Here is a 26,642-nt window from a genome sequence, read left to right as displayed (position 1 = left end):
TGCAAGCAATACAATATAGTTTAGATAACAAAGGTCAAATACGATATGGTAGTGATTCTCCAAGTGTTAGACAAAATATATGAAAAAATAAATTTTGAAATAAGCAACTATGCTTAATGCAAGGAAAATGTGTTTTTTTTTTCTTGCCTATGATCCATTGTGTGTAAATTTAAATGCCCAATTGGATTTAAATGTACCTTATTTGCTCATTGATTTAGTTTTATCTTTTATTTCTTTCAATAATCCCCATTCTGCATACTGTAAAATATGTAATTTCAGTGTTCAATATTGTTCAACGAAGTTTACAAAAAAAAGTAAACAAACAGGAAGTTTGCTAACCTGTTTTCCGGGTTTGGTCACGTGACGTTTGGGAGCCGTTGTCGCTCAGTTTCCTCTCTCACTCGACACAGTTCCTCGTACGACGCCATCAATCTTTCACAAAGCACCCAGATTTCGTCGGTAGCCGCAAGAAGTTGCTCACTTTAGTAACCTTTATAACGTTTTCCACTCGTGTCCTCCTGTCGCCTCTTCGTTTGCTTACGCCCACTTTTTCTTCTTCTTTTCCTTCGTCTAGTAACTCTAGTTAGTCCTGTGGTTGGTATGGAGTGTTTAAGGCGCATTACTGCCACCTACTGTGCCGGAGTATGTGTCAGTCCGACCAAGCGACATGTCTACGAAGCGACCATATTGGGAGGGTCACGTACCCATCAACAACAACGCGATGACATTGAAACTAGGTCATACCGTTCTAATTTCGCAACCAATTTTCAATTTCATGAGGTTAACTGTTTGTTTGTTTTAATTAATGCCAAAACGTGTGCTATCCATACAGAAAATTTGGAAAAAAAGCGCTAAATTCTTCTAACCTGTTGAATGTTATTCCCAGTTCTCTTGCAGTAAAAGGAACATGCTTTGTTTTGTTTTGTTTTTCTGTTGTTCTGCTTCATATCGGCTGCCACCAAGTCGGCGTAGCTCACCAAGATTGCTGTTCACTTGTGCAAATTATTATTTATTATTTGGCGACATCAAGTGGCCTCGTGACACACTGTCACTTTAAGTTTGACACCGTGAAGTAAAATCTCAACTCGGCCTCTAACCGAGGGCTAGAAAACAAAACGGGACCGACTCGATTGGTTTAAATAGACTTTGCAAATCCCTTCCCTTTCGTATGTTTCTTTGTATACTATGGATTACATTCTTGAGCCGTGACACTGGTTTGTTTCTATAAATAACTACATACCCGCCCCTTGTGTAATTTTTTTTTTCTTTTTAAATTCTGCGATGAGGTTGCCTCGGCCGGTGGCCTCCAGGAAATGGGAACGGGGTGCGTGTGCTACCCGGAGAGAGGACGCACCACTGGGAGGAGGAGAAACTAGCAACAGCAACAGGCGTCAGCAGCTTCGAGCAGCGCTTCAAGGTAGCTCAACATACACGGAAATACAATAAAAAAAAATCTACAATTCGTTATAAGAGAACGATAAGATTGTCGTTTAACAGTTACGCTAGTTTGTGAAGTGCTTTTATAGTTATTTCATGTCGTTTAGTGGCCGTTTAATGTCTGTGGGCTCGTTAGCGGAAGATGGGCTTGGCTCTCCTCCGGTTTCGAAATCCTTCTCCTCCGGTTTTTATGTTGTTACTTCGCTGATATTTAAAGAACATTTTTGACCTTCTCATTGGCAGGAAATAAAGATGAGCGACCCAAATCCGCCCAAAGTCGAACTTTTTGTCAAGGTAAGGACGAGACTTTTCTTTTTTCTTTTTTTTCCATTAACGCGCACGTCGTGACGTGGTCCGCGTCGTCAAGTTGAAACTACGCGACGCTGATTCATTTTTGTTCATTGTTATTAAATGTCCTTCGCGTCAGTCTATCGTTTGGCATAAATGAAGCAGACGTGTGTCGGTGTCAGCCACAACGCCTCTGTTGGCTCACGAGCTTTATAAACCACTAATCTTATTAAATGCACATTAACATTAGACCTGAATCTATATTTAGTCATATAGCATGCTACCCACACATCGTATTTACATGTTTATGCTTCCAAAAAAAAAAAAAAAAAAAAGTCATATGTTGTGCACAAGTTTCCATAATGACTCCTCTGTGTGAACATGTGCTACACCCTCTACTTTTTTTTCCTCTCCATGGAAGAAAGATGCTGTTGTAACTTCTCAGAATAATACTGCCACTTCAACTTCCTTACCTCCATTTCAGGGTCATTTAAATGGAAACCAAAAGTAACTTGTACGATAGATGTTCATATATGCGATAGTACTGTGTTATTATTGTGTTTTAGTGTCCAGTTGTTTGCGTTGTAGATTAACTTCTGAAAAAGAATTTTAATGGGCAAGATATGGTGAACACCCTGGATGCCATGACTCGAGTCATGCAGGAGTAATGTTTGGGTCTTGTCTCATGTCTGCGGTCATACCTGGGTTCAACTATCATGACTGTGTTTTGTTTTGTTTTGATTTGTTTGAGGCAAATGTCTAATGTTTGGTTCTATTTATCTCTCTCTATATGGTTAGAAACCAGTCAACAGCCAATCTGATGATTCCATGTCAGTACTAGTACTCACATGTCTAGCCACAACCAATGAGAGTGATTGACTGTCTATTTACGGGTCTGAAAATTGTGTGTTTTGCCGGATTATTGTCCACCTGTTCCTGTGTACAGCATCTCTGAGTTTCTGTGAATCTCGGTGTGAATAGATAGATAAAAATCTTATTTGTGTCTGCACCTTTGGGATCCAAACCTCTCAGCACACAACACTGGACTGGTAGAAAGTCGATCACGGGGCACATATAGAGACAAATAACCAGTCAGACGCATTCTGTCACTGAATGGAAGCTTAACCTGTCAGGCGAGTGACCTGCAACACAAAAGGAGACTTTTTGTTTGGAATGTAAAAGGACTTCCCAGTAGGGCTGAATGATTTTCAACAAATGTCTAATTGCATTTTTTATTTTTTATTTTTGGTTACCTTATTTAGCTTCAGCAGAAAGGCAAAATACCATATTTGATACAGAGTATGATGTTTGAAAAAGTGTAAACATTTTCATCTTCTTTTCCCTTTTTCTTGTGTTACTGTTGCACTTAAAAAAAAAAAAAAAAAAAAAAAAGGGGGGGGGGGGAGAGAGAACAAGTAGTTTCAAATAAGCCACCCTTCCCCAAATATGCTTCCTCATTCAATGAATATTCCCAGTCAGCTCTTGGTGCGCTAATATTTATTTTTAAGTTAAAAAAATAATAATTCTCACATTGGTCATTTATCACATCTTTTGGTTTATTTTCACTGACGGCTGTGCTCACTTTTGTTTCCTGTAGTTTCGACATCAATGGCTGTGCATTTGCAAAGTGATTTCATAAAATATTTTCGGGTGTACTCACATTTGTGAGGTACTTCATGCAAAATTTGTATTTTGTCTCGCAGGCAGGGAGTGATGGCCAAAGTATCGGCAACTGTCCCTTCTCCCAGCGTCTTTTCATGGTGCTGTGGCTTAAAGGAGTCACGTTTGATGTCACTACAGTGGACATGAAAAGGTGGGAATCGACTATTTATTGCACCGCGGTGTAATATTCCTTGAACCCTTTTCCTTGTTGTCATCCATGGAAAGGAAGCCGGACATCTTGAACGACCTGGCTCCCGGCGCCCAGCCGCCTTTCCTGCTGTACGGCAGCGAGGTGAAAACCGACACCAACAAGATCGAGGAGTTCTTGGAGGAAAATCTCTGCCCCCCAAAGTAGTCCACCGCATTCATCCATTTTGCTTTTTGTTATCTTTACAAGAGGAAGTCAACGTTAAACATTTCTTGACAATAATGCGTTATATGTGACCTCACTAGTCTAAACATGACATTCTGATTAATATTACGGTTTTGGAATATGAGTTATGAAGCAAAATACAGCCAAAGGGATACTTTACTTATTTAGCCATTTTTGGCAGTCAAACATGAATATTTTGCCTATAATAAATTTGATATTTTCATTATTTTTCATGTACAATTAGTAGCTTGTGAATGTCACATGACCAAACCTAGAAAACAGCTGATCTGTGATTGGTTACCTGAAACCCTTGTGATGTCATTTTCAGTCGACAGCAAGTTGCAAAATGTGTTTTGAAAGGTACTAATTGTACGTGACAAATAATGAAAGTATCAAATTAATTATAGGCAAAATATTCACTTTTTATTGCTATAATGGGCTAAATAAGTGAAGTATCCCTTTAAGATGACATAACAGTTGCTCAAGGGCTAAGGCAATGACCAATCACAGCTCGTCTGTTTTCTGAAGCTGAGCTGTGATTGGTTGTTACCTGAGCAACTGTGATGTCATTTTTCACTCGACAGCAAGTGACAAAATGGCCGCCTTCTGATGTTGATAAAAATTTGCTAAATTAAGCGGCTTAACTCATATTAAGTATTGTAGTGACGCGAAAATGAAGCTTCATGAACCTTCATGAAGCACTTGTGATGTTTTTTGACTCCTTTAGATGGCACTCTTGGTTTACAGATGCAGAAATGTAATCAGTTTCTCTTGTAAAGGCATTAATATTTAATCCAGAGGAGTTAAAAAAAACAAAAACATTGCAAGTGCTTCATGAAGCTTCATGATGCTTCATATTTCGCATCACTACAAAATACCGTGTTTAGACTAGTGGGGCACCATAGATACTATTATTGTATCATGTCTGTGTCATTCAGGTATCCTCGCCTGGCTGCGCGTAACCCCGAGTCAAACACAGCAGGCATGGACGTCTTCTCCAAGTTCTCAGCTTACATCAAAAACTCCAACCCTCAGACGAATGAAAGTAAGTCAAATAAAATCCTCAAGCCACTGTTTAATGTTTTGTTTTTCTCATGTTTAATGAAACCATTTTTATTTTGACGTGCTCAGATCTGGAGAAAGGCCTCCTGAAAGCACTGACGAAACTCGACGACTACCTCGGCTCGCCGCTTCCTGACGAAATTGACCAAAATAGTGCCGATGAGGTCACTTCCTCGTCCCGCCCCTTCCTCGACGGCCAAGAACTCACACTGGCTGACTGCAACTTGCTTCCAAAGCTTCACATCGTCAAGGTAATGAGGCTTCCCGCTTTTTTGCGACCCTTCTTTTGGCAACATTTATTTATTAAGTTACATCCGTTTTAGGTTGTGTGTTTAAAGTACCGAAAATTCAGCATCCCTCAGTCTCTGTCCAACCTGTGGAGGTACCTGAACGCAGCATACGGCCGGGACGAGTTCGCCTCCACCTGCCCGGTCGATGACGAGATCCACATGGCTTATTCTTCGGTGGCCAAAGTTCTCAAGTAGGCTTTGGCAGAAAAAAAAAAATAGTTAGAATTCATCCTCAATTTAACAAGCAGACGTATATACAGAAGAACAACATATGTTATATAACCTGAGTTGGATACAACCGCTTTGCCAAGTCAAACTATTGCTGAATCACGGCCAAAAGTATTGAGACATATCAAGTTACGTCATTCTTCTGATTTTTTATTTTTATTTTTTTTGTCCCTGGAGGTGTCCCAATACTTTTGTCCTCATAGTGTTCTACAAATGCTCACGTTAGTCACAAATATGCGGTCATATTTGATGGCCTCTACTTGTTTGCTTGTTTTCTGTTTATGAGCAGTGGTTGTTGAAAATCCACAATACAGAGACCACACAAAAAAAGTTTGTTTTTTTTAAACATAGTTTTCCCCCTCCCAAACACATTGTAACTTATTAAAAACACAATTGTTAAAGTATTCCTTAGTGTCTACCATATAATCACATCAAACACAAGCTAGCTTAATGCTAATATATAATGTGAAACGCCATAAACATGCTAAAGGAAATTAGCATTGATATTACGGTAATTATAAACCTTCAAACAACTGCTACACTCACACACACACAAAAAAGCAGAACAAACAATTACTCACAGGCACATTTTGTCTCTTCTTCCAAAACCTATTAAAAAAAAAATGTTTGCTTAAAAATCCTCGATGTTGCAGGGGCGCAAAAGATGTACACTTTGTACAATTTCGTTTGACTTTTGTGGAGATTATACACACACAAAGTTGTCAAGTCAGGTCAAATTTCAAAGCTCATTCAGTTTCAATGTGGAGTATTTGGTAGAAAACATGCACACCAGCACTGGCCAAACTATTTGGCATACACATTTATTATCGCAACAAGGACTGTTACACTTTAAATCGGAAAGTTTTTTTTTTGTGTGTGTCATAGCACACAATAGAGCGGAAGGGGTGCAGGCTCATTTGGAGGACGCAGTGAGAGGAAACCATTTCAAGAGCTTGAATCTATTGAAATGGTTTCCTTTGTAGCAAGCTGCATACCCTCCATTTTATTCCATCTCATATATGAAGGACTTTTTTTTGTAGCATATAAAAAAAGTTTAGCACAAATTTATTATGGAGTATTGGGGTCAATACAATTTGTGGGGAAAAAAAAAAAAAAGATATGAGAGGTGTATTTTTTAATACATGTTTTGTGATATCGCAGTTTTAGTATTTCTGTACTGTTTTTTTCCTCATAAGAGGACTAACTATAGCAATTGGAGATAGATGGCGCTCATTTTTCATTGTGACCCAAATACTCCTTTGATATGATTTGAGTTCAGCAGTTGGCACTGTCCTGAAACATTTTGCGCGTGTCACATGTTACTTACTCATACTGGCGACACGCAACAGGAAGTTGACAGTGTTGCAACTAAAAATAATAGCGGGTAGTTTTCAATAGGATGAACGATAAGCTTGAAGAAATGTGCACTTACATAAAAAAAAAAAAGGTCTCTTGAACAATGACAAATTGAAAAAAGGGAGTGAAACTTAAATATGTACAATATATGTGCACTATATCTCAGTTACGGTTTGTTTCCCTCCTGAGTTAACTGAACTGGATAACTTAAGCTTTATACTTCATTAACTATTACTGAAGGCGTTCTGGAATTCAAATGTAATTGAATGAAAGTTCATGTAAGCAGTCCAGTATAATCTCTTGTTTGCCAGAGGAGGTTAAAAAAAAAAAAAAAAAAAAAAATCAAGCCACCTAAGTGCAATTTTAAGAATAAAAACATTTTTTGTTATGCTGTTTTTGATATATGTGCTACACATCTTAAATTGGAGAAGTCGACCCCTTCTTTCCAAAGTGATTTATTTTTTTTTTTTGGTTTGTTTTTTACTTGACTGAACTGTTTCCTCAACGAGTCAATTAAAGGGACAGTGTCTTAAATATTTTTCAGAGCCTCATTTTAGATTTCGTTATGTACTGTAGAGTTGAATACAGTTTCAGGGACCTAACTCATCAAAATTACTTTTTTGTTTTTCACCTTTCTTAACATTTCGTGTCTTATGTTATGTTATGTTTTTGTTTTTTTGATTTAATGACACCTATTTACTCTTCAGCTTGTTGCTATTGTAGCCGTTTTCGCGTTTTGTGTTCACATTTGTTCAACAGAAAAGTGGCCATGAAGCAAGTATGTTGAAATAATTTGTTCATTCCATGTTGACTTTTGTACTTCCAAAGCCACGTTTCATTGGTGCATTTCTTTAAAAAATAAAATCAAGTTTTCTTCAGAAATGAGTGGTGTCCGAGTCTCTACATTTGCTACTCTTGAGTTCTAAATGTTTATGGTCACTTGATTTTGACTCGTGTGCTAATTGGGGCAGCACAGTGGACTAGTGGTTAGCACAGCTGCCTCTTGTTTCTGAGGTTCCAGGTTCAAGTCTTTTCTCCGGCATATAGTCGAGCGTTTGTACTTGAACGTGAGTGTGAATATTTTTTATTTATTTTTTGTTTACATGTGTCATCTGGGATAGGCTCTTGCTCCAAAGACCCAAACGAGGACAAGTGTTATAGAAAATGCATGGACAAGGTTACTTCCATTTATTTATTTTTTTGCTCACAAATAGTACCAAGTATATGATCCAAATGCAAGACTTGAGGCTAAAGAGTTCCCAAAAAAAGTTTAATAACAAGCTCTAGGTTCATTATTGTCAGGTTTACCAGCTTGACATTTCTTAAACGTGACACAAAAAGGAGAGAGAAGAAGAACTGACTGATACAATTCACTCCTGCACTCTCTGAAGAATCCTCTCCTCACCCTCTCTTTTTATTTGGTTCCCACGCCCCGAGTTACCATGGGTGATGCAATCCTAAAAAATGCAGCAGGCAATCGGTTAAGACACGTGTTCAGAAAACATGCGACATAAAGGCAAAGGTTGAGAAACAAACAAGGTCAGAGCTCAGTTAACTGCATTATTATACATATACCGGTATGTAGAAATGCAATAGAAAATGTATAATACCATATAGAGCCTTTTCGTGCAGTCGCTTTCAGGCCAGCAGGAGGCCGAGCGCGGGCAGCAGGCAGAGTGCAGCTCCGCCCCACTTGGCGTGTGCCGACGCCCCGTTACACAGGTCTGTATCACAGCACACGTTGGTGAAGTTGAAATAAATGCCGCTGGTGTATTTCTGCCCGCTCGCGCCACACTGGGAGGGAACGGCGCAGTTCTTTTCGTACAAAGTTACTTGAAGTGCACCTATGGACGCAGAAGGGGGGGAAAAAAAACAAAAAAAAAAACGTCTTGTTTAAGCAGTGCTTCTCAATTATTTTCTGTCATGCCCCCCAGTAAGAAGAAAACATCTCGCTGTGTGCAAAGCGAGCATGCTCAGTGCAAACAAAACCCAGACACCACCGAGCGAATGCTCCCTGCCAATAATGAGAGCGCCACTGCCCCCTAATGTAGTGGAGGTGCAATTGCACTTTATTCTAGGACAGTAAAAAAAATACAATAAAAATTATAAAATTAAAAAGCATGTTCCCCGAGGTCAAACGCGCCCCCCTTGATGGAGCTTCGCGCCCCCCTGGGGGGGCCCGCCCCACTATTTGACAAGCACTGTGTTTAAAGTAACCACAATGTAAAAAATAATGCTAAATTTGTACATATACTAGTTTCTGAGGGGGGGAATTAATTTAGAATATGAGCAAATTGGAAGCTCTCATGTTTTAATTTCAAATTTCATCTAAGTTTTCACTTTAAGAAACTTCCACTTTATGTTTATTCAATTTCGAGCTCTTGGTCCCGCCACTCATGAGGAAGATTTCATATTATGCGCACGCGCTTGTCTTTGAATCTGAACACAGCAGTACAATGGAGTCAATATTTTCCAATCCAGACCATTGGAGACGTTACACAATGAATCTTTTTGTCTTCCATTTGTACAACAATAGCGCCACAGTTTTTACGCACACACACACACACACACACAAAGCGTCACCTCGTTTTGCCGTTGCAACGCTGGACAGGCAGCGATGTCCATCCGCACACTGCTCGGGAAACTTTAGGCAGTCCATAGGAGAAATGGCAGGAAATACGCAAGTGTAACACAGTAAACTAGCTGAAACAGAACACAAATATAGTCCAAGTTACTACTTTCTATTAGAAAACCATGTACAGTAGTTAGTCAACTTTTAAAAAAAATTTTTTTTACAGCTAATATACAAAAATATACAGTAGCTAGCTAGCAATAACTAGGGATGTAACTATATCCAAACATCATGATACGATATTACCACAATATGAAGGTCACGATACAATAATTATCACGATATTGTGGGGAGGTTGGCGATATTAAATAAAGGTCACAATATTGTTTAAAAAAATATTTAAAAAAAGAGCTTATACTAAATACAAAAAAAAACAATATTGTGCTTTTGTACATAACAGCAATGAAAAGTATAAAAATATCACATATAAAAAAATATAATATATATATTGAGGCACTTACTTGTAGTTCACAACCAAATTACGTGACCCTTCATCTGACTATTAGCGTGAATTTTAAACATAGAAGGGCAAAAACATGCCTTGTGAAAATTAAATGCACTAAAAAAATAAAATAAAATAAAAAAGCCACCAGAGGGTGCTATAACTGCAGGAATGGAAATCAACCCGACTTTAACAGATGTGCTGCTTCTAATATCGTGAACATGACGACGACGATATATTGCGGCAGTTTTAATATCACAATATTGCCATTATCGTTACATCCCTAGCAATAACTAGCTAGATAGCGAGACAGAGAGAGCGAGAGAGAGAAGGTAGGTGGATAGGTAGATAGATATTAAATGGGAGTCAATTACATATGTGCCACATTAAATAGACACATTTTACTTGTACAATATGTTAGAGATGTTTTTTTATTTTTTATTTTTTTGTTTTTTTAGCATGATACAGTGAAACAAAGCTTTAACTTTATACAAAATTCAAAGAATGTGAAAGGACCTCTATCTTTTAATATTTATTTGACTGTATTTTTTAAGATGTTTAAACTTTAGAATGCACACAAAATGGATAAAGAAGATATGGCAAAAGTGCTGAAGCACTGTGGTTAACGAGAAGTTGTTTTTTTTTGTCATTTACAGAGGATGACAACGTCAAAAAAAAATAAATAAATAAAAGTCCAACAAGTTCAAACACCGGGAAATTTTTTGTTAAAAATAAATAAGTAAATAAGTAAATAAATAAATAATCATCATATTCTAACAAAAAAAAAGTGCATAGGAGCAAAAAGTAAAATTGTATTTTTCCTTACTTGCCAAGGGAAGACAACCCAGCAGCAAGATAAGCTGCGAGGCAGACATGACGCTTCCTTCCAGTCCAACGAGTCTCACGTTAAATAAATTTCCGCAGCAACTTCCAAATTGTGTCCAATTCAATTTGCCGTTGAAGTACACACCCCTCGTCTTACGAGCTCCTCCGCTGCATTCTTCAAATGCGCCTCTCCAAAAACATGACTGTTAAGTTTCATTAAACATGATCCCCATTGAACATAAATAATAAACACAATATATTAAGTGTGCTTGGTAAATAAAAGAAAAGGCGCAACTTTTCTCCTTACTTTATAAGGATAAGGGAGCTGGTGGCCACTGAACTCCCAACCTCACTCAAGACCCTGGCAATGGACTGACTAGTTTGCGTCGGCCCATCCGCCATATTGGATGTGTCATATCTGCTTCGTAAATCCACAAACGAAAAGCGACAGCCCAACACAAATTCGCAAAGTTAAAGCTTCTCAGTCTCCCCTTCACAATCATAATAACATTTATCAGAAACAGACTTGAAACAAAAACAACATATGTGCATTTGAATGTGATTATTATAAATGTTCACTTACAGATCGACAACAAATTAATGGCGTATATTCAAATATTTCCATTAAGAACAGTACAACCAAAACGCTGAGTTGTCTCTTTTTTTTTTTTTTTTTTTTTTTTTTTTAATCTTCATGTGTGGTGTCTGTAACGGATCCTTTGGAATCCTGCTTATTTTAGATGTTTCTGTCCTCCATCACAGCTGATACATAAAACCAGCTAATCAAGTAGAAGCCTGACAACGATCCTGATCTTTAGAATCAGGTGTGTTGGAGGATGAAAACATTTAAAAACCTGCAGGATATTCCGGCCATTGAGGACCAGAATTGAGAAAGCCTGCTTTAGGATTTGAAAAATCCCCATGTGCGTGCCAGGTTCCTAATTGAATTTGGAGAGATAATTTTGATCAGCTGAGAGGGCAGCTTTAAGTTGGCGTGCTTTGTTTAAGGTCTGCAATTATGGTTACATTTGTGTATTTACCCTTCTCTGCTGTCCTAAACACAATCAAAAGCAACTTAAATTCTAATTTGTTTCATGAAATTGTATCAATGTATTCAAATAAAGTCTATTGTATTCTATACTGTAAATGTACTCCAAGTTTTGTTTGACTTTTGAGGCATATTGACTCCACATTTTGTCTGGCTTTGTAGGTCACCCTGTGCCTAAATTCCGTTTAGATACTTAATTTGAAAGCTCATTGCAAAGTGCCATATAAAAAGAATCAATTAAAGAATGCAACGCCGGTCCCCAGCATGCATTGCACGAACATTCCATTCATCCAAGCCACAATGTCAAATATTATTTTGGAATGCTTCTTTGACATGGTCTCAAGCGTCATCGCGTAAAAAAAAGAAAAAAAAGAATCATAAACATCCCATCGGAGTCCTTGGCATGTCATTTCCACAAGCATGCCAAAAAATCCGTTCGACTGCAGAGTCAGACGAGAGAAAGTAAGAAGATAGGAACGTCGAGTTTAAGCGAATTACCCTTGAGTTGTAATGGGAGACGTGACGTGAGGACAGCATGTTGGACGGTCTTCTGACTGGAGGTCTTGTGATGGGACCAGTCGAGTGGCTCAGACCGGATAAGCTGTTTACAAGTTCATGAGACTGTGGAGAAGCACAGGATAAAATCGTGTTGAGTGCAAAGATTCACAAATTAGTTGACAGATTAATTGCAGCTGTAGCAGTAATATTTCCAGACACTATATAGTTTAATATTATTCTCTTTGAATAAATACAATGGTTTGTATTTATTTATTTACTTAATTATTTTATCATTTTACTCAATTGGAATGAAATGTCAAATTTCACTCATCACAAGTATGATTTCAACTGTCGACTTGGCCACTGTATAACAAAAACACTTAATTCCAAGATAAGAGATGCGCAAGAGTGAACAGGAAGTTGTTTGATGAGCAACACTGCCACCCTGTGGCGGGGTTAATAAGTTCTGCTATTTACATGTCTGTCATACCAAGAATGACCTATGAGTGGCAGCATGGAGCCAAACGGCATCCGGACTGTTGGAGAATAATAAACCACATTTACACTATTAAAACACACAAATGAAAGGAGACTTTGAATTGCTACTCTTCACAACTTCAAAATCAAGTGAAGATTATAGTTAATGTGACTCAGCTGACCTTTTCTGCCTCTTCTTCTTCATTCTAGTGTATCCAGTCGATCTCAGTGCTGCCAAACATGTTGTGGCAAAATGTGACATCGCATTGAAGGTGTGCAAATCTAAATTCAGACCCACCGAACAATCATTCACATTCACACGTATTTATGGTTTGGATTGGAGAACTGCCAGTGTTGTTCATGTGTTTACATGAATGTTTGCCTGACCTTAAAGGGACAGATGGTGTTCTTTAATCCTGTCTGCGCCCTCTACTTGCCATCTTTCATCCAACCCCCCCCTCGCGCACTCATTTCCCCCGATGCTATTCCACCACTTTATGTGCCCAGAATTGTTTTTTTTTTGTACCACGCCGCCACTGATTTATGTCTTTGTGCTGTCCCCGGACTTTTACTGCTGTAAGTCACACAGTCAGAAAGGAATGCTGTGCTGCTGCATAAGTCGTAAAAGTTTGCTCAGTCACGACTGTCCAGATGTACAAGTATGTTGCCAAAATAAAATGTAAACTATCATTTATGTGTTGTTATTAAAAGTGGCATCTAAAAATCCGTTTCCCCTCACGGTCCAACGTGCTTATCCAATAGTCAAGCACCATCTGACCCATTTGGGAAAAGCTTAAAAGATTAATTTTTTTTGTCACGTCAAGGACAAAAACAGATAACCGCTCTGGATAAACAGGCGCTAATATATGAGGACTGTTACTAAATGCAGTTGAGGAATAGAACAAAGGATTCAAGCATTGTATTTATTCAAAAACATTTAAACAAAAACGGTTTTTGTTGTTGTTGTCATTCATTAAAGCTTTATGCACCATTAGCAGTGTTTGCATTCACATTTGGCATCTTGTTATAATGCAACATTAAATAAATTAAGGAAGAAATTATGTGAAATAAATGTGAAATCACTCTTAAATATTCTTCTATTACTGCATTGGTCACTTATAGAAGTATTGTAACAACATGAATAATGTTTTAGAATAGTTGTTTAAATAATAATATATCTCACTCGTTTTACGGTGGTCCGACAGTTCAACGTACGAACGGCGCGCAATGAATTACTTTGAATTTTGGTTTACTTTTACACATTTTGCATACATAAATAATTTAATAATAAAAATAAAAAAAACATTCCCTGCTACCTTGTGTTTATATAGGCTGTTCCAATTTATTTGTAATCAATAACTCAGATGGTTCAAACTATGTCAAACAAAATGCACGCCAACAAACCGGAAATGACACCGACATGGCGTTCAGATTCGTCACCCACACGTCGTAAAATTAATTTTGTTAGAGGGCGGCGCAACAGAAATGTCGAGTCTTTTTCTAAATCCAAAACGGAGCGTCTGAGAATCGAAAAAAAAGTTGTTTTATTTTGAAGCGCTTACTGGGAAGTAGCACATTTCAACACAGCAGTGGGCGGGAGGACAAGGAGTGAAAAGCAGGATAACGGGAAACGGCCCTGTTTGGGAAATACGTCGGAAAGTGGCGAACGTGGCTAAAAAGCGTCTTACTTCCACGCTTTGAAGCGGTAAGGACTTCCACTTTCATGTCTTTATTAGTTTTCTGCAGTTTCCCAAAGGATGATTTAAAGGTTGAAAGGATAAAGAGTTGGGCGTCGCACTACTTGTAGATTGCAGATTGTCTGCACCGGTGCTCAACTAAAACCAAAATTGATGGGCAAAAACATTTTAATAACCCCACTTTTTTTGTCATATTGATGGGTAAAACTGGTCTTTAATTGTTTTCATTTAAACCTGTGGAATCCTTAGAACCAAATAATCCATAAGCATTGGAAATTAGTTTGGAAAGCTTTTGGACTATGATGATTATTATGCTTTGGTTTTTAACAGTCGTAAAATTGTTTGTTTTTTCTAACCCTTTCCCCTGATTAAAGTTAATATCTCTTTCCGTAGGTGGTGCTTCTTCTCTTGTAAGAATGCGCAACAGGAGGAGGTAGAAAGTGTCTCTCCACTTGATTCAAATTCACCCCAACTCGACAGTGAAGAAGTTGTTCCTCCTCTCCACACCCCCCCCACAAAAGATGGCAAACATGTGCCCGTATGGCCAGTTCACCCACGCCGTGGTGCGAGGCATCCCGGAGAACTTTGGGAAGGTTGTGGGAGACAACGGCGAGAACAAGGACGTCTCAGTGGACCTGGCCAAGGCTCAGCGTCAGTTTGGCTGCCTGACGGGGGCGCTGAGGCAAAAGGTGGGCCTGCAGCTGATCGAGATCCCTCCCGACCCGGAGCTGCCCATGAGCTGGAAGGTGGAGGACGTGGCGGTGATCCAAGGTGGCACGGCGCTCATCACCAGGCCCTTCAGGCAGCAGAGGCGCAGCGAGGTGAACACGCAACGTTTTAGATTTCATTTCCCGTTGACAACCTGAGTCATGTCATTTTCACGTCATCAAAGAGGAAGTCAACCCCCCAAAAAAAAATCATTACAAAATCCTTTTATCCAACTCTGAGCCCTATGATGTCATTTGCAATCGACGGACAAAATGGCTGCACCCTGAGATAGATAAAAGCAATTGGATTTTGCTGCTTAAAGGGTTACTTTACTTATTTAGCCATTTTTGGCAGTCAAACATTCAGATTTTGCCTATAATAAATTGGATATTTTCATCATTTTTCATGTACAATTAGTACCTTTAAAAACACATCACAGCTCAGTTTGTGAATGTCACATGATCAAACCTTGAAAACAGGTTACCCGAGCCCTTGTGATGTCATTTTCAGTCGACAGCAAGTCGCAAAATGTGTTTTTAAAGGTATTAATTGTATGTGGAAAAATAATGAAAGTATCAAATTTATTTATTTTTTATTAATTTTTACTTTACGACATTAAATCAAAGCGTGAGATGTCAGCATGTGAGCAAGAATTCAGAGCATCCAAGGATGAACTTTCTGGGGGGCAAGAAAACGATAGAACTAATGAATCTGCAAGGGAAATCTTTTTTTCTTTCCTTAAACCCAACAAGGAAAGCATTCAGAACCTTGCAGCTGTGCTATCATGTGAACACAGCTTGACATCAGTGAACCAGAACTGAAAAATCAAGATTGGGATCCTTGACAAATGGAATTTTGGCAGTAGGAGTTGAATAATGTTGTGGCAAAAAAAAACTGAAAAAATGTAACGTAGTTCCTTAGCCTTAACAAGCCACCAGGTGGCAGCAAAACTCTTCCATAAGTACAATAACAAAGAATGTGTACTCTTACGCAGGTGGAGGCCGTGCGCAGGGTGATGTCGGAGCTCAACCTTACTGTGGTGGAGATGGACGGGGCCCTTGGGGACTCCGGAGGGGCCACGCTGGAGGGCAGCGACATCCTCTTCACGGGGAGGGAGTTCTTCGTGGGCATCTCGTCCCACACCAACCACAAAGGGGCCGAGATGCTGGCGGACACGTTTCGGGTAAGAGCAAAGAAGCAGTGATGAAGATGATGAATCAGTCAGGTGTTATTTGGCGAATTGGAGTGGAAGTGGTGATGAATGGGCCTCTCCTTTTGGATGAAAACGAGGCCATTTGGACATTCACGTTTCATTATGGATAGTGCCTGTTACATACGTTTGGGTGTCATTGAGGGGGAGAGGCGTTAACGTTATGTTACACCATCAACAATAGCTGCACTACATCACATCACATTGTTTGCAATCATAAGATTTACTGAGCAATGGAATTAAATACAGTACAGGCCAAAAAGCAGCTGTTTCCATGATGACATATTTTGGAATCATTATGAGGCACTTGAACAGATGAAGCACAGGTGGCGATGATTGTTTTAGTAACAGCTGTGTTTTTCATACCACGCCGTACATTTTGAAACGGTGTGCTGACAAAAAGACTTTTTGCTATAAATTGAAGAAAACTTTATTAATCCGTTTTTATGGCTTTTTTTTTTGGGGGGGGTACCTAATGGTAAAAGCCTGCGTCTGCTGTTATGTAATAAGAGTGTAACGGGGCCACGTTAAAACGTTTTCCGCTCTGATGTGTTCAGGACTTTTCCGTGTCCACCGTGCCAGTCTGCGGTGGGATTCGGCTGAAAAACATCTGCTCGATGGGAGGGGCCAACACCATCGTCATCAGCAACAGTGACGGGGCCAAGAAGACCTTGCGGGTCTTTTTTTTTTGTTTGTTTGTTTTTTTCTTAGTATCGCTCAATGTTCCGTGATTGGGCAAATGTTGAGAACTGCTTTTGAGGTTTTCATGTTTTGTGTCCAGATGATGGAACAGCTGACGGACCACCACTATGAAGTTCTGACTGTTCCCGAGCAATCTGCAGCTAACTGCATCTACATAAAGGGCCCATCCAAGAGGGACTTCCTGCTCCACAGGCCAGTGGATGAATGTCCTGGCAGCGTTCCTGTAAGCCCCGCCCACTAAAAAGTCTGATTCTTTTGATTTTTCTTTCCCCATTTCCTGTATCAAATTATTCTTCGCGTTTGTGCGCAGGCCTTCCAGAAGCTGCAGGACTACGTCTTCCTGCCTACGGCCTGCAGCGAGGCCTCCAAGTTGGGAGCTTCTCTGTCCTCGCTCTGCCTGCTTATCAATAAGAAGCACGCATATTTCTGATTTGCAAAACTTGTGTTTGGATCCCTCGGTGTTATCACGTTCATGTTTAAGACCAAAATCTCATAGTTGGGAGGAAATTATGACATGCAAAAGTCCTTGAAAGTTAAGCGAGAAAATGCCACACCTTTTTAAATGTCACTTTTTCTTCAATCCAGTTAACACTTCACTGGTGCCACTTTTTTTTTTTTTTTTTGAACGCTAACCTTGGGATGAAATTTTGTGCTGTGCAGTAGGCATCACATGAGTGTTTTAATGCGTTGGTTACGCTATTTGGGGTCAAAATATTAGAATCATGCCTTTTTGTATAGTTAGAATTTGCTACAACTTTTGTATTTAACGTGATTGTGAAGGTCCACCTATTAAAGTGTCTGAATACAAAAAGCTAGTGATGGTCAAATGATATCGACACCTTCTTTGGACAATCTTTATCGCACTGCTTCGAAATTGACTATTTGGTTTGGCGAACTACCAAACTATTGAAGTGTTTTTGTGTGGGTTAGTAATGGTGACCAGTGAAAAGTACAAGTGAAAATACACAACTGTCATGTGTCATTTTGTAACTTAAAGTAAGCCCCTTTATAAAAAAAAATATTTATGGAAAAGCATTAAAATTAATCTTCTGTAAATACATTGTTCCGTATCATTTATTCTGACTTTAACTCATTCAAGCCCAAAAATGTTTACACATTTTTTTGATGCCAGAACATACAGGCGGCTTTGATGCAGCTTGACATGAAGAGGTATTAAAAATATGGCCAGCAGGTGGCAGTAGAGTATGACATCAGCCAGGGCCGTGTTGCAACAAGCTCTTGTGAGTGTTTTTACCAGGATTGTGAATATTGATGAAAATTAGCTGTATCCTAATGCTAATGGTTGCAAAATGGAAACTCATACTTTTTTTTTTTTTTTTCCTGATGAGACTTTTTGTAGGTTCCATGTTTTTATAGCAATAGAACATAATATTCTGTGGGCCTTGCAAAATCTGTCAAAAGGGCTTTTCTTCAATGAAAATGGCTGGGAGTGAATGAGTTAAGTGCTGAAAGGGTGAGTGAATATTTCACGTTAATGACATAGGTAGCTTTTACTTATTTTGTCCACTAGATGTCCCTTGTGTTACTTCCAAGTTAATGTCTGACAACAAAATAGTAAAGTGATGTATCCAAATTTATTGATTTGTTAGAACATTTAACGGTTGGACTTGGCAACTCTCTCCAACTCGTCTTTCTTCTTGATGGCGTAAGAGTTAGATGAACCCTGAGGGGGGAGGGGGGGAATATCCAGAGTTCAAGAAATCAAACTACATTCTGGCTACAGCAATCAAGCAATTGCACTCCATGAACAGACCTTTGCAGCATTGATGAGCTCATCAGCCAGGCACTCGGCAATGGTCTTGATGTTCCTAAAAGCAGCTTCTCTTGCGCCCGTGCACAGCAGCCAAATAGCCTGCAACGTAACGACAGAAATTGTCACAAACGTGGCTACGCAAACACCGGCAATGTGATGTGTCTGAGTTGGTGATTGGCTGGGCCACCTCAAGACTACAGCCAATGAATAAGCACAGACGTTTCATTCTGCGAGCGCTCTAGCACGCCAGGACAACAAACGGGTGTCGAGGCGTGACTCTAGCCTCGCGTTAAATTGGCAATTTTGTCATTTATCAGGAGCTTCAACGTCACAGTATGAAGTTTAGCGCAAAGCTTGGGTTTGTCGTGTTACCTGGTTGACTCTACGGAGGGGCGACACATCCACGGCCTGCCTCCTGACGGTACCGGCGCGGCCAATACGGGTGGAGTCCTCACGGGGTCCACTGTTGATGATGGCGTTCACCAACACTTGCAGGGGATTCTACAATAACAATAAAAGTTATTTAAAAAAAAAAAAAGAATAAATAGAAAATAAGTTCTTCCTCAGGTGCCATTTAATAGGTCATGTGTCCAAGCTGGTGATTGGCTGAGCCACATGAGACGCCAGCCAATGAATAAGCAGAGACGTTTGCTCTGCGAGCGCTCTAGCACGCCAGGACAACAGCGCAATGTCAAGGCGTGACTCTAGCCTCGCTTGACTAAACTCGATTATTTCCAAATGTGATCCAAGTTAAAAATGTCGCACCTCTCCAGTCAGCAGGTGGATGATCTCGAAGGCGTGCTTGACGATGCGCACGGTCATCAGCTTCTTGCCGTTGTTGCGGCCGTGCATCATCATGGAGTTGGTCAGACGCTCCACAATGGGGCACTGTGCCTTGCGGAAACGCTTGGCGGCGTAACGGCCGCCAGAGTGAGGCAGGTACTTGGCGTACTTCTCCTTCACGGCAATGTAGTCCTGCAACCCAAAAGAGCCATTAAACAACTGGGTTTTTTTTTTTTTTTTTTTTTTTGCATTTGAGGTGCCTATTAAACTGGTCATGTGTCTAAGCTGGTGATTGGCTGAGCCACTGGAGGAAAACAGCCAATGAATACGCAGAGACGCATTTCTCTGCGAGCGCGCTAGCACACCAGGACAACGGAGAAATGCCGAGGTGTGACTCTAGCCTCGCTTTTCATCACCAAAACGTTCCCTCAAGGGGCTGTGCTCACCTGCAGGGAGATGTCATTGATCTGGACATCGTCGGTGCTCCACTTGCCAAACAGTTTGATCTCAGGAGTCTCAGCCACGGCTGGGGCGGTCTCCCACTCAGTCACTGTGCACAGTAAATAGATTTAGTTTCACAATGCTTGCCAGCTATGTGGTTCATGTTTTTTTTTTTTATATATATATATATATTTGGAGAACTGTGCGAGACAAAAATGTTTGTTTATAAGGCTTTAAATTTGTTTGAAGCTTGGAGGAGGGCTAAAACTATTTAGAAAAAAATGTTAATGAATTATATGCCTGTCAACTACTTCAGCTTCTAAGTTAACAGTAATGGCTGGTTGCCTTTCCTAAGCAGGGCCTTCGCGCACGCGCGTCTCCCAACACGTTTGCAATTAACAAATTTTAAAACAATCCTACCGCATGAGTTTCTAAAACACAAAAAGTCAGACTTGTCAACTACGCTACAATAAAAACAGACGCGTAGAATCAATAGAGAATGCACCGTTAAACGTCGTTAGCCGCTAGCTAGCTTCCACATGGGCTAAAACTTAGCACCATGCTAGCGCTTAGTATTGTTATGAGGACGAAAAACTTTCAGGGAAAATAAGACATTCCACATAATTACTACGCTCGTCACAACTTTTGGGAAGACAGGGAGTTAATGTCCTTTCGATTAATACGGCAACATTTGTTTTGTGTGCTAGAAAACGCAACTAAAAATGTATATTTGACTCACTGGTGTCTGACGGTCTGAAGCACACTTCTCAGAGACGGAAAAGGGCCTTCTTGCGGCGCTGCGCTCACATATCCGCTTGGATGGATACGTGTTTCCGGTACGCAGTGCATGATGGGTAACGTAGTTTTTATACGTTGGGATTGAAAAGGATGATTAAAACGTACTTTATATTACTAGAAAGGAGCAGTTTGTGTCAACAAGTACATATAGAGGTTTATTTGCATAGGTAAATATCTTCGTTAAACATGATACACTAAATTTATGTCACATTTTATTGTATTTTTCATTACATTCACTACTGTATTTACACTTTCAGAAAAGTATTGCTCAGATCGCATTTTAAACATTTTATTGGGAAATACTTTTATTGAACACATTCTTAAACAGATTACACACCCTAAAATTTATAACACTGTCAAAATGTGTAGTAGTATCTGTTTTATAATATAAACTGGCCTGAGCGTCACCCTCATTTTTTTTCCCAGAAAGCACAAAAAACTTAAACGAATACTGATCAAATGCATTCATAATTCCATTTCATGGATGAAATTAAACAATCTGTTAAGGCTAAATCGTAGCTGATTTGGTGGTCAGCATCCTGAGATGGCTAAGGCCAAAAAATATATATATATGGTGACGATAATAGAGAATAACTGCTGGTTATACTGTACATATTAAATACATTATCTAATACTAAATTATGTACCTATACATTATTTTCTAAATGATACCACTCAAAGCACGTTTAAAACATTTTATTGCGGAAATACATTTACAGTAACAGCTTCCCAAACACATTACACAGTATAAATTTCAGGACAATGACAAAATAGCTGTATCTGTTTATAATTTTAAAAAGTACAACTTCACTTTATACCTTCAAACCATACCATAAAGGTACGTGAGTCTGTACAAGCATACAGTACAACAAATGTAAAATATTTCAAAATGACATACAAAAGCTTCAAACAAACCTCGTTTTCCCTTTTCAGTAAAAGCTTTCCCTCTCATGTTTTAAATCATCATAAAGTGGAGAATTCCTTTCAGGAAGTTCAATAGAAGTCCTTTTAGATCCACTGATAAATACTCCTATGAAAAATTACATTATCCTTATCTGAAATAGCACAGAATGTATTATGAGAATCAAATCTCTTGCCAAATGGGCACAATCAAAGGTTGAAATGACTAACCCCTATAAGCACAGGCAAAAAAGTGACACGAAAGGTAATAAAGAAAGAGACTATTACAATTTACTGCATAATATTGCACTCTGGCTAATAATTTAAAGTTTCGATCCTTCAATTCTTTTAGCACTATCACAACAGGCAGTATATCTTAGCACTTGCGGTTTGGGACATGGAACACTGAGGCATGAGGGGGAAATTTAAGGCGGCGTCGACTAAAACTGGTGCTACTCATAAAATAGCTACCGTTAATAACAAATAAACATGGAAAACCGTGCATTTATCAAAAGAATGAAATACTGCATTAAATGAGAGTAAGGCAATGACACAAGATGACAGAACGTTGCTCAGGCACTGTTGGGTTGCTTTGATGGAGTTGCTGCAAATAAATTCTGGTCCTCGTGAATAGCTTTAAATGCTGGTCAACCTCTACATTTATTTTATAGAAGCGTTTGCAATTTTACAGATGTCAGTTAGTTTGTGTCATCCTCGCAATGGAAATAAAATCAAATCAAAACGACGACTGTTATTACTTCCAAATAATAACATTGTTCAGACCCCAAATTGTAGTGGTTCATTTACAGGGGGCCTCGGTTTATACCAAATATGTCATTTGGAGGTTAACAACAGCACATGATGAACCAGTTTGCATTGCGGCGTAACAATACGTCGTCACGCAGCACCAAACGGCAGGCTCAGTTACCGCTGTCTTTCATTGTTTTACTACGGAAGCATAGAGATGCCAATGTGAAGTAAACATTTTTGACTGGCGAGTATGTTCGAACGGAGTCGCAAAAACGTTTGAACGTACTTGTAGGCTACATGCTACAAAGTTAGCATACCTTCACATATTATTTGCACGTGCACGAGTGAAAAAAAATGATGAATCTAAATCATGCACGGCAGACATAATAAATCGTAAAAGTTATGAATAAAAACTGTTTTTTGTCTACTTAATTTTCTAATGAATTGTTAATGTGGCGCAAATGCCTAAAAACGGGTTCGCGCATGCGCAAATAATATGCGACTATGTTCGAACATATTTGCCAGCCAAAAATGTTTACTCCACATTGGCAGCTCTACTCTGTAGTTTTACATTATATTTCAGTTTTCATTTGTTTATATTTAGAGCAAAGAAGGGGTTTTCATACAAATATTTACAACAGTTTGACTTTACATTAGCAAAGTTTAGTGACAGCGTATTCCAACTACACATACCAATTTGGATTAGGTTGCCACCATAGGACTACGTGGTCAACCGAGGACCCCCTGTAGTACTGTATGAAGATTTCATAGCAAATGTTGACGTTGATGACGAAGCGTTTTTGGTTCTAAACCAGCCACTTCTCCATGCAAGTGTGAAATACGGTCTCATTCGAGTGCCACCAGACATGTTGGACGTAAGGAACAGAACACAAGATGAGATCGCCACGAGCCGCCAGCGTCTTCAGACCAAAGATGTCCGTTAAGTAGATCTGGATTAAGAAAAGAGAGTTCAACATCAGGGTTAGCCTTTTTCAAAATAATGTTCTTTACAATGTAACGTTGTGTCGTCTATAATATTGGGTTTGCTGAATGGGGAGCGGCCATTTTGCCACTTGCTGTCGACTGAAAATGACATCACAGTTGCTCAGGTAACAACCAATCACGAACCAGCTTCAGAAAACAGCTGAGCCGTGATTGGCCGTCATTTTCAGTCGACAGCAAGTGGCAAAATGGCCGCTTCCTGAGGCAGATAAAAAGAGATGGATTTTCCTCAATTTATATTCCACAAACCCAATACTGACCAGAATACCATCTTTAGATTAGTCTGGCTATATGAAAACTAATACAATAATGGCTCCTCAAATCATATCTTAAAAAAAAATAACAAAACAGATCGGTTAGATCTTACTCACGCCTTGTCGCTGCATCTCAACGACAGTCTCATTGTCATCAAAGAATCCAAACTGACTAAAACATACAAGCGGAACACAAGACAGAATGTGTGCGTGAGCGTCACCTGTTCATGCACATGTAAAGGGAACAAACCTGCAGTAATGTATGTAAACCGAGAACAAAAAATGTGGACGTTGTGGGGTAAAAACAGTACAGTAGTAACTTCAAAAGAAGAACTCACCTCGACTGCCAGGGAGTGATGACTCCATCGTCTGGTCCTCCCACAAGCACCAGCTTGTCGATTCTCAAGAAGTTTTTCTTCCATTCTGAGAGATGAAAAAGAGGCTTACTTAATGATAGTCAGAAAATTTACTCAAAGATGTCGTATAATATAACTATTTGAACATATGTCTCCTCTGTATAGGTAGGGAAAAAAAAAACATAACTCTTTTGGAGTCATACTTGACAAATGAATCGATAGGTGCGTTTCCATTACCCTTTTTCGCAAAAATAAAAGCGATATTGTACTATTTCGATAAAGTACAATTTCGAATTGTCGGTATTTCCCATTGAAGAGAGTTTCGCTTCTGAGGCGCAATTCTCGGAATGTCCCGTCTCGCGAGACCTCACTGGTCTGTAGAAGGTGAACTTTAGTTGAAGCAATAAGAATTGGCTGACCTGTTGAATTTGGATTGGGTCTGTCGCTGTTGAGCAGCGCCAGATAATCACTGCTGTTGGTGTACATGTCCCTGTGGTGAGGATCTGAAGATGGACGAGGAAAGAGGCACTTGTTTATTCTGCCAAATTCAAACAGTGTTTTGAAAGTCACTTTAAAGTAGGGCTGAAGCTTTTTGAAAAAGAATCTTTGCGATTAATAGGTGATTATGTTTACATCTAAACACTATATTGATACATAGAATATACATTATACAGTATATATATATATATATATATATATATATATAAAATAAAGGCTAACAGCCGACGAAATAAAGTCTGTTAATTTGAATTAATTGTTCAGCCCTACTTAAAAGAACATTCAATAATTCAAAAGGACAAGAAATGTACACAACAAAACTATTGTTTTGAGTCGCACCATTCCAATAATTGCAGATTGATACCCTCTGGCCTATGGCTGTATAACAGAGATGGTACAAGTTGGACTTGACGAATTGAGGAAACAGGTACTTCAAGTAGTCGGTGTCTGGGAAAAACAAAAAGCAGAAGGTCGTATAATCGTAACGCGAACCGCAAACAGTCACTAAATAGTGCGTGTTGAAGCTTTTTAAGGAACTCACCGCCATATTGTCCGGCCTGAGGCGAAGACAGCGAGATGAACGAGTGCACGTTGTGATCTGGCAAAGTGGATAATATTCCCCTGCAAATGAGTCCACCTGAAACGACATCAACAATATTGGTCCCACACATTTGAACTGAAATGTGGGGGAAAATAACATGGTGACTAACTTGAAATAAATAAATATACAAATGCTGCTTTTACTTTTCTAAATTATCATCACACAGCAATAAGAACAAATATTCACGAGGAAAAACCTGATAAGCTTCACATTCAGAAAATGTCAACATGGACTGAATTGAAGAATGCTTCATGGGACATTCCAGCCTGTGGTTAAACCGAAACAAATGCTTACTTTTCTCACCAGCAGTCATTGTGTAACGTGAACACCATGTGTCAAAAGGTCATTTTTATGCAATACTAACACTATAACTACAACTACAGAACATGCCACTGCTTCGTGTGACTCGCACACGTGCACATACTGTACCTTGAGAATAGCAGATAAAATGGACTCCTTCTGCGGAATTCTGCATGATAGGATAAATGGCAGCCTTGAAACCATCCACCTGCTTCCACATGGGCTGCAGGCTGGAACCTCGGTCAAACAAGTCAATCACGGTCACATTTGTTCCAGGATGGGACTGGAAAAAGGAGGTAGAACAAAGTTTTAGATGAAAAAAGTACCTATGGGATTCTTTTAAAAACATGATCAATCTGTTGATAAAAAAAAACAAAAAATCCCTTTATTATTATTATTATTTTTTTTAAAAGGACATTATTTAAATGCGACAATGCAGATGTACAAACACAAAATAATAATGATTCTGTTACTGTATTGACCCGTAACTTGTCAGAAAATACGCAAAAAAAATTAAAAAATGTTTTCCAAAGTAAAAGCTAAATTGAAATCACATCCTGCAGATTAGGATTTGTAAAAATTGTAATGCAGACGAGATAAGCCAAACATCATCGTTCTGACCATCTGAAAAACCTACCACGTTAATGAAGCGTTGCAGGTTTTTAAAATCTCCCGAGCTGTCGAACAAGCCGTGCACGATGATCACCGGCTTGTAGGCGACGGCTGCAGCCCACAGACACGCACCGAGCAGTGGCCACAGGAAACTGGCTGCCCAGCTGCTCCTCTCCCTTCTTCGGACGATCGAGTCCGTCGTAAAGCTTTTCATCATAACAATATGTACTCCAGATAAATCAGTGCTCTATTAAAACTGAGGGGTGTTAAATAATTTAAATATAAAAGTTAATATTCGCTCCATTCCCTGCCACCTAAGCCCTGATAAATACGTCGGAACTTCCGCGCAGTTGTTTTTCAACAGACATCTGCTAAAATAAATAATAAAATCCCTTTAGTAGCGGTAGTTCGATTACACGGTGGTAAACACCGGAGTGTTGCAGCCGAGCGAGCATGAAGTTTATTTGTTCCGGTATAAATTGAAACGTCACGATATACGTCACTTCCGGTTTCAAATCAGCGCAGTTGCAGTTTCAAAGCTTTAAAATACGCTTTTTAGTGCCATATAATCTTTAAAACAAAATTGTTCGCCCTTAACAGCTAAGTACATGAGAATTGTAACGTAAATTACCATGAAC

General features: G+C 39.3%; 5 protein-coding genes, 1 long non-coding RNA gene and 3 other non-coding genes across 19 annotated transcripts in view; 2 read left to right on the top strand and 7 right to left on the bottom strand.

The window, feature by feature from the left end:
• Nucleotides 1-2,045, bottom strand: part of LOC144006935 (uncharacterized) — a 31,502-nt gene extending 29,457 nt beyond the window's left edge. Inside the window, exon 1 of one of the 6 annotated variants that reach the window (XR_013279981.1) lies at nt 340-2,045. This is a non-coding gene — a long non-coding RNA (uncharacterized LOC144006935). The remainder of the gene's footprint in view (nt 1-339) is intronic. The other 5 variants (XR_013279980.1, XR_013279978.1, XR_013279977.1 and 2 more) reach the window with 5 other exon arrangements.
• Nucleotides 572-7,578, top strand: clic1 (chloride intracellular channel 1). Its single transcript, XM_077506044.1, has 7 exons — nt 572-1,417; nt 1,681-1,731; nt 3,429-3,538; nt 3,613-3,738; nt 4,699-4,805; nt 4,892-5,073; nt 5,146-7,578. The coding sequence occupies exons 2-7, from the start codon at nt 1,690-1,692 to the stop codon at nt 5,305-5,307; spliced, it is 729 nt and encodes a 242-aa protein (XP_077362170.1). The 5' UTR covers nt 572-1,417; nt 1,681-1,689; the 3' UTR covers nt 5,308-7,578.
• On the bottom strand, nt 6,417-14,224 carry LOC144006925 (prostate stem cell antigen-like). Of its 5 annotated transcripts, none has more exons than XM_077506048.1 (7): nt 13,935-14,224; nt 12,801-12,849; nt 12,142-12,264; nt 10,903-11,013; nt 10,597-10,784; nt 9,280-9,399; nt 6,417-8,540 (listed from the first exon to the last, which is right to left on the bottom strand). In XM_077506048.1, the coding sequence occupies exons 4-7, from the start codon at nt 10,995-10,997 to the stop codon at nt 8,335-8,337; spliced, it is 609 nt and encodes a 202-aa protein (XP_077362174.1). In that variant the 5' UTR covers nt 10,998-11,013; nt 12,142-12,264; nt 12,801-12,849; nt 13,935-14,224; the 3' UTR covers nt 6,417-8,334. The 5 variants fall into 5 exon arrangements, with proteins under 5 accessions (XP_077362174.1, XP_077362173.1, XP_077362172.1 ...); XM_077506047.1 differs by lacking the exon at nt 13,935-14,224 and adding an exon at nt 13,006-13,021 and having other exon boundaries at nt 12,801-12,900; XM_077506046.1 differs by lacking the exon at nt 13,935-14,224 and having other exon boundaries at nt 6,417-8,153; nt 8,307-8,540; nt 12,801-12,981.
• ddah2 (DDAH family member 2, ADMA-independent) lies at nt 14,063-17,991 on the top strand. 2 transcript variants are annotated; one of them, XM_077506042.1, is made up of 6 exons: nt 14,063-14,323; nt 14,709-15,136; nt 16,018-16,206; nt 16,791-16,910; nt 17,015-17,158; nt 17,246-17,991. In XM_077506042.1, the coding sequence occupies exons 2-6, from the start codon at nt 14,837-14,839 to the stop codon at nt 17,363-17,365; spliced, it is 873 nt and encodes a 290-aa protein (XP_077362168.1). In that variant the 5' UTR covers nt 14,063-14,323; nt 14,709-14,836; the 3' UTR covers nt 17,366-17,991. The 2 variants fall into 2 exon arrangements, with proteins under 2 accessions (XP_077362168.1, XP_077362169.1); XM_077506043.1 differs by lacking the exon at nt 14,063-14,323 and adding an exon at nt 14,367-14,516.
• Nucleotides 17,992-18,511: 520 nt separating this feature from the next.
• rps5 (ribosomal protein S5) lies at nt 18,512-20,783 on the bottom strand. Its single transcript, XM_077506045.1, has 6 exons — nt 20,673-20,783; nt 19,939-20,042; nt 19,475-19,684; nt 19,082-19,210; nt 18,710-18,808; nt 18,512-18,619 (listed from the first exon to the last, which is right to left on the bottom strand). Coding segments are annotated over exons 1-6 (612 nt in total). The 5' UTR covers nt 20,674-20,783; the 3' UTR covers nt 18,512-18,550.
• On the bottom strand, nt 18,864-18,998 carry LOC144008209 (small nucleolar RNA SNORA3/SNORA45 family). Its single transcript, XR_013280726.1, has one exon. It is a non-coding gene; the product is annotated as a small nucleolar RNA SNORA3/SNORA45 family (small nucleolar RNA).
• Nucleotides 19,292-19,424, bottom strand: LOC144008208 (small nucleolar RNA SNORA3/SNORA45 family). The gene has a single exon (XR_013280725.1). It is a non-coding gene; the product is annotated as a small nucleolar RNA SNORA3/SNORA45 family (small nucleolar RNA).
• Nucleotides 19,765-19,899, bottom strand: LOC144008210 (small nucleolar RNA SNORA3/SNORA45 family). The gene has a single exon (XR_013280727.1). It is a non-coding gene; the product is annotated as a small nucleolar RNA SNORA3/SNORA45 family (small nucleolar RNA).
• Nucleotides 20,784-21,412: 629 nt separating the features above from the next.
• ppt2b (palmitoyl-protein thioesterase 2b) lies at nt 21,413-26,462 on the bottom strand. Its single transcript, XM_077507848.1, has 8 exons — nt 26,030-26,462; nt 25,522-25,675; nt 25,033-25,128; nt 24,831-24,938; nt 24,413-24,496; nt 23,976-24,060; nt 23,755-23,809; nt 21,413-23,331 (listed from the first exon to the last, which is right to left on the bottom strand). The coding sequence occupies exons 1-8, from the start codon at nt 26,219-26,221 to the stop codon at nt 23,188-23,190; spliced, it is 918 nt and encodes a 305-aa protein (XP_077363974.1). The 5' UTR covers nt 26,222-26,462; the 3' UTR covers nt 21,413-23,187.
• Between the last annotated feature and the right edge of the window lie 180 nt (nt 26,463-26,642).

The sequence above is a fragment of the Festucalex cinctus genome, chromosome 19, assembly GCF_051991245.1.
Source record: "Festucalex cinctus isolate MCC-2025b chromosome 19, RoL_Fcin_1.0, whole genome shotgun sequence".
Taxonomy (NCBI): Eukaryota; Metazoa; Chordata; class Actinopteri; order Syngnathiformes; family Syngnathidae; genus Festucalex; species Festucalex cinctus.
Note: the sequence above shows the minus strand (reverse complement) of the source record. Positions and strands in the feature narration are given on the sequence as shown.